The sequence below is a fragment of the Battus philenor genome, unplaced genomic scaffold (assembly GCF_028537555.1).
Source record: "Battus philenor isolate CCGP_79_NKW_IND1 unplaced genomic scaffold, ilBatPhil1.0.hap1 SCAF_13, whole genome shotgun sequence".
NCBI classification, from domain to species: Eukaryota; Metazoa; Arthropoda; class Insecta; order Lepidoptera; family Papilionidae; genus Battus; species Battus philenor.
This window is the reverse complement of record NW_027181675.1, coordinates 881,619-892,642: the sequence shown is the minus strand read 5'-3', so window position 1 is coordinate 892,642 and position 11,024 is coordinate 881,619. Positions and strand designations below refer to the sequence as shown.

Below are 11,024 nucleotides of genomic sequence, written 5' to 3'. Positions count from 1 at the left end.
TTTGACCTAACTTTTTGATCACAGTTTTATAACATGGGAAAAAATATTACACATAAAAATATATTTTACATATTTACAAACTTTGGTTTATTATATTTAAATATAGAATAGTTGATACTTCTAGAACTGTCGATGAAATGAAAAGTAATTAAGAATAAGTTACAATCTCTTACAACTTAATATTATAAACTTATACAACTTACTTATAAACTTAAAAAAACTTAAATCCTATATCAAACATATTGTCATTAGTAAAAACTTTTGATATCAGCCAACATATACATATACATCTTTTATATCTAAATTGTTCCTTATACATTTGTTATAGTTAATCGTCGAGGACTCCTCGGCCTGTTCAGGTTAGTTCCAGACCCTCGTACATGGACCTGAACAGACCCTGAAGGCATTTCAACAGCTGAGTGTAGACTTGCAGCCCTCGCGGTACGTGGCGAAGGCACGCACACCCTGAGGTCAACGGCGCTGTGCATGCTCGCAGCTCGTGATGTCCTTGGGGTGATGCGGGAGATGTCTACTGGAGGAACCAGTGCTGGAAGGTCTGCAGCTGAACGAGATCGTCGTGGAGGACTTTCAGGAATCAAAGCCATGCCTCCACCGACACTACCCACAAAAACTGAGTTCTGGAAAATGTAGACTACGTTATCTCTATTCATGGTCACACGATTTAAATTATACTCGATATAATTGTATGCTGTTATGTACATTTCAAACCAAGTATTAAGGTCACGGAAGTACATCAAAGAATTGCTCATATGAATAGGCAGTGGACGAGGAACATCGTTCATCATCGCGGAGTAGGTTTTAATTGAATCAATTACAAATCCTTTCTGTTCTTCTTTCTTTCTATAAAAAGGATAGAGTTTGAAATGATGGGAAATGTTATCCGCAGTGCCAAAGTAACCGATGTAGCTCGAAGAATTGCTCGTTGCTTGTGTATCTGACGGGGTTGAAGGGTTCTCGAGTGGTGGCCATGAGCTGAACCGATGCTACAGGCTGCTGGAAGTCGCTGAATACAGGCTTCATGACACTGGTCAAGGTGGCGATCTTTAGGAGGAATCCTATGCCTTGCTGTGGGAGTTAATTCGCTGATACATGGTCCGTAGATCTTTCTAGAAAGTGTTCAAAGTGGTCTATGATAGATTTGACTTAATAATAATAAAAAATTAGTCTAGAAAATACCTGACGAGGTCGGTGTGATATGTAGCCATACGGCTGGTATGTGGAAGTTCCGTAGTCATAGGAAACGCAAGCACGGGACACTGATGCTCTATGCTGAACATAATAAAACTATATCAATAACAAATCGTTATAGAAGTACCAAACATTTTAATAAAAAGATATTTGGAATATCGTCGTATTAAAAACACGTATCGACATAGTTTCCAGGGGTGGAAAAACTTCGGCTCGCGAGCCACATGCGAGCCACATGCGACTCTTTGAACGATTATTTTTGGCTCCGATTGATAGTCGAATTATTTCAATATTTAAACTTATATTATCTATGTCAGATCCTGGGAAATCGAAACAAATTACTGGCGTAAATAATAATAATAAATATTCCACCATATAAATAAGCGAAATCCAAACACCGATCATAATTAACTAACCGGCATCTTAAGTATTATTAGATATATGTGACACGTGTGATAATATATCTAACTTCAATATACATATTTTGTACTTTTGTCATATAATTTCAATAACTGTATTTTTTGTAAAAAATCATTTGTTTGCGTGTTTTAAATGCATATTGAATAGTGGCTAGCAATAAATTTCAAATTTAGCAAAATAGCCCGCAATATCAAAGAGCTTGGTGACCCCTGATATATACTTTGTTTTAAACTAATTTAAAATACATTCCATGTCATTTTTTTCGTCCGAATTTCTCAGTCCAAAATACAATTTTTTTAAAACTATATATTATCAAGTTTTAAAATTACAATCTTGTTAATCTTTTATCTGTACTATGTTGACATACATAAGATAACATTTAAATTTATTTCGAATTTATAATCTAGAACGTACTGTTCTGTGAAAAATAAATAGAGGCATAACAGCGACATTTATATTATGCTAATGTATTTGGTGTATCTAGTATCAAAGATGACTCATTTCTGTGATGAGTATCCAAATTGAAAAAATATTTAAAAATTTTATTTGACCAGGATAGAAGTCTAGTGATTGAAGGTAGATGCCATTGCAATTTAAAGTAACCTTCCTGAATCTGTTATGCGGGCCGTCAGCCCCGATAGCTGTGTTTAATACGGCACTACACAGTGCTCAGGGCTGATGATAAGTTCTGAACTTCGAAGTTTACTTACATGAGGAGGCACGGATACTGAGTTCTCAGCAAGAACACAACTCTGTCTGTGCTGCTGTTGAAATTTAGGTTGATAAGGCTCCAGCATTCTGAAAGTAATTTTACATTAACAAATGTTCTGTGGTCTTTTATTTCACTACTTATATTTGATGTGAATGATGTTTGTCAGTAAATTCTATCCATTATAGGAGCCAAAGAGTTTTTTTTTTAACACGTTCACTGCGGCTTGAGGTCGATTCAGCCTCATGGTAGACTTTGCACTGGTGCGGCGCGTAAAACTCGTGTTTTCTCTCTAGTGCGGCGGCTGTTTACACTCAACCGTATGAGGTATGACAAAGACAAATATAGCTTTCTTTATGTCTGCGAAGCGTTGACTCAATATTGTAAAAAAATGATTGAAACATGAGGCAGAAAAGGCCTCAACCGCACTACTAGGAAGTTCAGCTTGAGGCTGATTCGACCTTAGCTGCACCAGCTGAAAGTTCTTCAAAATTGGGCCCGCAGTGAAAGTGTTAAACTGTTGCAACTCTTTCGAAATTTATTCTGGTTCTTATAGAGTTTGTTTTAAGCGATAAGTAAGAGCTGGTTTCTACGCTTTATAATAAGATAATTATAAATCGTATACTTGCTACAGTTCAGTCTGAATTCGCCGATAAGGTCAATTGGTTGGGCTAAGATACTTATAGTTGACCTGAACTATGTCGTCTGTCCAGGTTCACCTACAGCTGGAGGGTCACCCATGCTACAGTTATTAGCTCGTGATCACCTGAAAGCCTTTTGACTCCAAAGGCCATCGGTCGTAGCGATGTTCCCTGCCAATTCAGATGAGCAATTCTTTGAGCTACGTCGATGGTCTTGGTTCTTTTATGGGTCTCCTTATTTATTATTCTATCTGGCAATGAAACTAAGATATACATAAGCCTCTCAGGATGACCAAGATTCAGTCCAAGATCAAGTCTTCTTATAAGGCCCGTCGTAAAATGTCAAAGACCTTCGTATTCAAACATTGAGGTATTTACGAAAGAGGTTCTAGAGCATTCTAAACCCATCCGAGTTATATTCAGTGAATGATCACTTAGTCGTCTACAACGTACCAATTTTTGAATTTAGAAAGCGTATGTTATACTACCTGGAAAATATCTGTAATGTTCTGATGAGTATGCAATATATATTTTTAATACTATAAAATATTTTAACATGTATTGGAATAGCCTAAAGATCAATATATAATAACCAAGGTATGCTATCTTAAATGAAGTTACGGTGTATTAACACTTGACATACAAACATTTTTTTTATGATCTAGAAATGAAGTTTTTGAACAATATCAGAGATCATATTGCAAAAGATCTACTTAATCAAATCGAGGCTTTGTTACAAGTTATTTTTTTTGCTTCGGGTATATTGCATGTAACAAATTTACTGAAAAAAATCTGTAATATTTTTATATATGAATTGAGAAGCAATTAGTCAATGCTTATATTTCTCTAAATTTTTCTTTCATCACAGAAGACTTTTTTGAGGTGTCTTCAAACTTTAAAAGAATAAAAAGAGAATAAATATAAGAAGAACAGAATAAAAACAGAAGAGTAACCAGTGTTGAGAACTACGTACAGCTTATAGACACACCTGATCTTGCCCCAGCGGTTGAAGAACAGAGCGATAGCAGCCACCCATAGGAGAAGAACGAACGTAACAATAAGAGCTTCCTCTGCTCTCACCACAACGCCACCGTCCTCTGGTAACATTATATATATGTGTAGCTTATTGTATATATAGTAAGAAAAATCGATATCAAAATTCGAATTACTAGATATAAAAATAAATTATTGTTTATTATCTGTTCATGCAGATTTTACTACCACAAGGCCTGTCGTATTTCAATAAAAAAATGTAACATATTTCAGAGTGATCGTAATATACAGGTTGATTAGAAATATATGTAAAAGTTTTAAAGCTGTTTATTGTCAAATAAGGTATACGTTCCCCCCGTTAAAAACTTTTACAACTATATTCAATAACCCTAGATTTTACATGTGAATATTTGAATATCATTTTCCATTGCCGCCTGGTTTAGACAAGCCCAAATAACCTAATCATTAAGAAATTCAATCTTAGTCTATTTGAAATACCGAATAAAATCTCTGTTTTTTTATACATATATATATACCTTCAAAATGTCGACTTCAAAATCGACGTATTGTTTCAATCCACATAATATTTGATCAAACTTTCTTATAGATACGAAAACAGTGTAATTATTGTATTAAATCAAAGCATTTTAAATTAAAGTAAATACAAACCAATATCAACGAAGGTGAAGTTGCCGTTGGACGTGGGCGTGGGATGCAAACGTAGTACTACTTGGGCGGGCGGGCCTCCCGTCGCACCACTCCATTCTACACCGTGGGCAAGATGAAATCGTATATATATATATAATGAACGAAGTAAATTGAAACACTTTCTTATTTATTTATTTATTTCATATTCTTTATTGTACACGATAAGATACATTTAATAAGTTTTACAATAATATACAGAAAAGTACAATGGGCGGTCTTATCATAAGGCAATCTCTTACAGACGACCATAGTAAGGAAAACATAAAAGTACTTATAAAGGGTAGTTCACGTGTACAAAAAATACATATTCACAAACAAATGAACATTAATATACATAAACATACTTAGACATATATACTTATAATAAAAAAGGTTTAATACATATTATAAATATAATACAATAATAAATAAAAACATCTAATTTTCTTACATAAAAGTAAAATTAAAACTGGTGACATTCTAGTGAAGAGTATCTTTCACGGTATACAGGAAGATTGATTATTGATGCAAAAGCTTCAAGAAGGTAAATGTATAGTCTATTAATGATAATACAGTGAGAAAAAGTGTTTTTAAAATTCGGATTACTACATATTAAAATTTAATTATTGTATACTACTATATATCCCTGCAGACTTTATTGCTAGGAGTTATTCATCTGTCATATTGCAATAAAAAAATAACTAATGTCATATTTAAAAGCGTTCACTTTATACAGGATGTTTGAAAATAAGTATAAAAACTTTAAATGTTTTCGCTAACAAATATGTATAGTATACATTCCTCCTTTTATATCTTTATGCCAATAACCAAAAAACTTTTATATTTAGAATTTATACTGTGAAATGATACTGGCCAGTCACGCTTTGATAAAAAAAGAAAAACCGAATTTATACCGCATATTAATTTGATTTAATATCTCAATAGAAATTAATATGAACAATAAAATGTTTTCAATATAAAATTATTATTTTATGGATTGTATACTCTATTTATATCTTATGCCCTAAAATGCCTTTATCGGTTTTTATTGATGTAAAGTAAATGACATGGATCATGTGATTTAATTTATTATGTGGTCGCTGATAACAGATGGACACAAAGGGTTTTAAAATGGACGGGACTACGAGGTACCAGGGCGAGAGGCAGACCTAATGCCAGATGGGTTGACGAGATCGTGGCTACGGCAAGTCACGGGTGGTTTCAAATTGCCAAATATAGAGTAAAACGGAAAGCTTTGGAAGAGGTTTTTACCCTGAGGTATTCCATACAAAACTAATACAAAATCATCAAACTGTTATTTAAAATTACTAATTTTTAAGTCATATGCATGGTAAGTAAATAATGTGGTTTGTAGAGAAAATATATTTATTTAATTAGTTATATATGCCATTAGTCAAAATTAAATATTTATTACTATGTACCAAATATATTATATACCTTTAAAAGGTATAAACATGTCCTGGTAGGTATTAAATTGACGAATCGTTGCAGGAGATAAAGATAAGTATCTTAATAGGGGTTACATCCGGAGGCTTTCCGCACCGGAAGTGTGGGGGATTTTCCCGTATATAGACTGGAAGTTTCCGTTTTCCTGTTGACATGTATCATATGGATAGGTCATTTTATCTATCGGTTCATTATTACCATCATCATGTCAGATTAAAGACACCCATTGCAAGGGACAGCTCTCCCTCTAATGATTGGTCGTGCTCTACCAGTATACAGTCTGCCTCTAAGGTCCTCAAGATGAGTGATCGTGTTGTGTCCGTATTCAGCGACTTTCCACAACCTTAACTATTTTGTCAGTTCTTTTTTTTTATGGCCCCCGCTATTGGAGGCCTCTCGTACCCCTAATTAGTTGGGATCAGGGATCCTTTGTTTACAAATAAGTTTTTCAGATTTTTCATCTTTATTCTTCACTAACTGTCATACTTCTCAATTTCTTTTATTCTTATCTTATTTCCATCACGATATTTTTTCATTCCTTCTTGCTTTCATCGCCTTCCTTCCATCATCTTATTACTCTTAGGTGGTTAGGTACATTTTTTATTCTTCATTTTATTATTTACATATTCTATTTTTTTATCATAGTTTTCTTTGGGTTGTGCTTTCTTAATGAATTACTACACTTTTTTCTTATTTTCTGTTATTTTTTTAGTTCACCTAGTGGGGGGCATACCAATGCTATGTCTACTAACTCCCGATTTCCAGAACATCATTCGTGCAATTCTTCGAGCTTCGGCGATCCTGGTCCTTCTGCAGATCGCCTGACTACAAGTAATTATTCTGATCCAGAAGTTCACGGACACGGGAGATTATCTGAATACCTGCATAGGTTTAAACTCAAGGAGAGTCCTTCATACATCTGTGACCCTGCGACCTGATCATCGACTCTCCCATATTTGACGCAATAAAAACGGATTTCCAGTTTCAGTTGCAGCAATGGGTCGAAGAAAGGAACATCGCATCACTTATGGACAACTAGAAGAGTTTCTGGACTTTTCTAGAGTATTGCAGGAGGTCAAAAACAAGTGGGCAAAAAAAGTGTTTAAGACCAGTCAAGATAAATAATTTAATCTGTGATAAATGTAATGATAGTAAAATGTAACTTATAAAGGAAAATAAATGTAAGAAAAAAGCGAATTAAGATATAAAAATGAATCAAAACTGAACAAAATGTAAACGTGTAGTATTCTGATGAGAAGGTGTCGGAAGTGAGGTGATGAATGAATAAATGACATTGAGAAAGAACCTTGTGTATCTTAAAAAACGGGAACCATAACAAAAAAGTTAATGTTAACCATTCGGAATAACTAAATGAAACTGAATACCCTTTCTAGCACTCTCACCCGCTGATACACGTGACGTCACTGCGGAGGGTGTCTTGCGAGATGATGATGAATCCGTTTCTGGAGACTCGGTACTTCGTTTGGACTCATCTGTGAATTGACCTGAAACAATGATTAATTATAATTATCCATCTGTTAATTCATTTCTTTTTCTTCTTCTGTTTCTTTCTGAGGCAAGTGCTATCGAACCAATACTAATCGAAATCAGTTAGATGTTTTTATTTATTATTATTGTATTATATTTATAATATGTATTAAACCTTATTTATTATAAGTATATATGTTATGTACATATGTATGTATGTTTAAGTATGTATGACTATGTATGTTTATGTTCGTTTGTTTGTAAATATGTATTTTTTGTACACGTAAACTACCCATTATAAGTACTTTTACCTTTTCCATACTATGGTTGTCTGTAAGAGATTGCGTTGTGTGATAAGACCGCCCATTGTACTTTTTTGTATATTATTGTAAAACTTATTAAATGTATCTTAACGTGTACAATAAAGAATATTAAATAAATAAATTAGTGATACATTTTTAAAATCCAACAATAATCTTTAGTTAAATAAGTCTTGGTTAGTCTTGGTCATGAATATAGAAAACAAAATAGGTTTTTCTGGCATTCTACTTATGACGACAACAAATTTTGGTAAAATCAGTTTTTTATTTTTAATCTATGTTCTCTTTTGTCCTTCACATTATCATCTATTAATTCCTTTTACGCTTTACATGATATGTCAATCTTCGCTTGTAGATCTTCTTTCTTGCTTCTCCCTTCTACCTTCATCTACATTCCTAGATCACAGAATTTCACATTAATTATCACCGATCATTTTTTATCACATACTCTTTATATTTATTAGTGGTCAATGTTATCGAATCAATGTGGACAAGAGCAACCGACTAAATTATCGTGCAGCCTTCTAGAGCCTTCTTGAAGCACACGTATTCATAGTCTGACCGAGGTATCCTTTTGGATGCCTATTCACCAGCTCACTCCATGGAGCGTCCGCTTAAGCAATCTAAGAACTTATTGGACTCTTAAAGACAAAAATCAAAATATTCTTTATTTGAATAGGCTACACAAGGTAGTACAGTACAGCTACGAATCATCACATAACATAAAATGTCAGTTTTATTATTAGTTACAGAAAGCTACCATCGGCTCGGAAGGCAGTTGCTCTTTACAAATATACTTTTATAAAGAGTGACCGACAATAATTAGCTTCATGAGTGAGCCTGATTCTTGGAAATTCACTTAGTAAGTCCTTTATGGTGTATAAGAATGAACTTTTTCTTCTTATTCTTTCTAACCGATGGAGACTCACTGCAAGACATAGACCTCCTCCAATCACCACGTTGACCTGTTCTGTATTGCCCACATCCTGCGACTTCCTGCAATCTTAAGTATGTCGTCTTTCCACCGAGTGGAGTATCTAACCACGCTGCCTTTTCTGGCTCGTGGTCGCCACTTGATCCACCCCGTTCACTGCCACTTCAAACGAGCAATTCTTCGAGCTTTTCAGTGATCTTGGTTCTTCTACGGATTTCCTCATTTGTAATTCAATCTCGCAGAGAAACTCCGAGCATAGCCCTCTCCATTGCTCTCCTTCTGCGAGCTATGTCAGTGATCTTGGTTCTTCTACGGATTTCCTAATTTGTAATTCAATCTTGCAACGAAACTCTTACAGACCTCTCCATTGCTCTCCAAGTTACTTTGAACCTTCTGTCTGTCATAGGTGATCAGGTCCCTGATCCGTACGTCAATAAAATTGTCCATAAAAAGATAAAAATCATTATTTAAAACTAATAAATGTTTATATTCGCTTTGTGTATTCATATGAAATATGTAAGATATCTTAAGGTTATAAATTATTCTTTATTGACATAAAGGGCAGCTCACGTGACGTATAATAGACGCATAAGTCACGAGCTGTCAGTCAAATACACCAAATTTTGGAAGTAACAACTTTAAAATTGGAAATAAATGGTGTAAGGGGGGTGAGGGGCGGAATGGGTAGAGGGGATGATACCATTACGTTGACCTTTGCAAATAAACCGACCCCATAGTTATTATATACTGAAAGAGAGCTTTGTGCATCTTTGGATTCATATAAATCATTTACAAATATATAGGTATGTCTAAATATATCATACGCTGCCTTCTCCTTTATGTCTCTTATCTCAATCCAAAGGTTGTCTGGTAGAGCTTGTTTCTAGCGATAAGGCTCTTGTACCAGTATACTTATTTCTTTTTCATATAGAGTTTTGGTGTACAAGAAAGTGTAAATAAATAAAAAAAAAATATTTAATGGACTCTGTGTTTGGCACTAATCGGTGTAACATAGCTCCTGAAGATGCCCCGTGGAAGGGTGAAACACGTGTTGAGTAGTTTGGTGGTGGCGGTTGTGTGATTCGCATTGTTTGTCGCATACGCATATATCAGCGGACTGGCGGGCGGTGCATTTTATTGCACGACTACCACTGCATGTGCGGAAGTGGCTAAATATTGGTCCTTTTCTTACTAAACAAATAAAGTTACACTACCATATGTACCCGGCGATAAATATTGCAATATTTATCGCCGGGTATTGAAACATATCTGAATTGTTGTAATAAATTTAATATGTTAATTAAATAAAAACTTGTATTGAATCATGTAACAGCGCGAATTTTTTTAGTGTTGAAGCCTTGGAAATGTATTCCCTTAATATAATATTTACAGTTAGTTTTTACTACAGAAATTATATATATATTAAATAAGTATGTGTATATATATATATGTGTGTGTGTGTGTATATGGTAATGTATGTATTTGTATGTACGTACACCCTACACTCTCCTCTCCTTTATGCCTCTCATCTATAATCAAAGGTTGTCAAGTAGTGATCATTTCGAGCGATAAGACCGCCTCTTGTACTAGTATAAAATGTTTATTTTTTTGGTTATTATCCACGGTGTACAATAAAGTATAATTAAATAAATAATAAACTAACTTGAGTGATAAGTTAAGTTCCTAGATTTATTCTTATGAAGAATTAAATTACTCTAAATTGAACTTGTTACGGACTCTTTTCAGGTTATCATTAAAAGAAGCCTTTGCAGGAGAATTAAATCTGATTCTAAATTCTGATTCTTGATTCTGGTTTAAGATTCGGATTTTACATTATGATTCTAGACTCTGATTCTAGATTCTATTTCTAGATTCTGATTCCAGGTGCTGATTCCAGATTTTGATTCTAGATTCTTGTTCCAGATTCTGACTCTAAATTCTGATTCCATATTCTGATTCTTGATTCTGATTCTAGATTCTGATTCTAGATTCTGATTCTAGATTTTGATTCTAGATTCTGATTCTAGATTCTAATTGTAAATGATGTCGATTATAATGAACAAATGAAAACACGTGGTATATTTATGTACACAGTGCCCCAAAAATATCGCAAATAGTCCAAACTCGATGACCCTGACTTTAACATGGATCGTATT

The 11,024-nt window shown here is 34.1% G+C and overlaps 1 protein-coding gene across 1 annotated transcript; it reads right to left on the bottom strand.

The window, feature by feature from the left end:
* Positions 1 to 311: 311 nt before the first annotated feature.
* LOC137933432 (uncharacterized) lies at positions 312 to 9,091 on the bottom strand. The gene is made up of 7 exons (XM_068777385.1): positions 8,977 to 9,091; positions 7,530 to 7,631; positions 4,642 to 4,737; positions 3,953 to 4,076; positions 2,340 to 2,427; positions 1,198 to 1,290; positions 312 to 638 (listed from the first exon to the last, which is right to left on the bottom strand). The coding sequence occupies exons 1-7, from the start codon at positions 9,089 to 9,091 to the stop codon at positions 312 to 314; spliced, it is 945 nt and encodes a 314-aa protein (XP_068633486.1).
* Between the last annotated feature and the right edge of the window lie 1,933 nt (positions 9,092 to 11,024).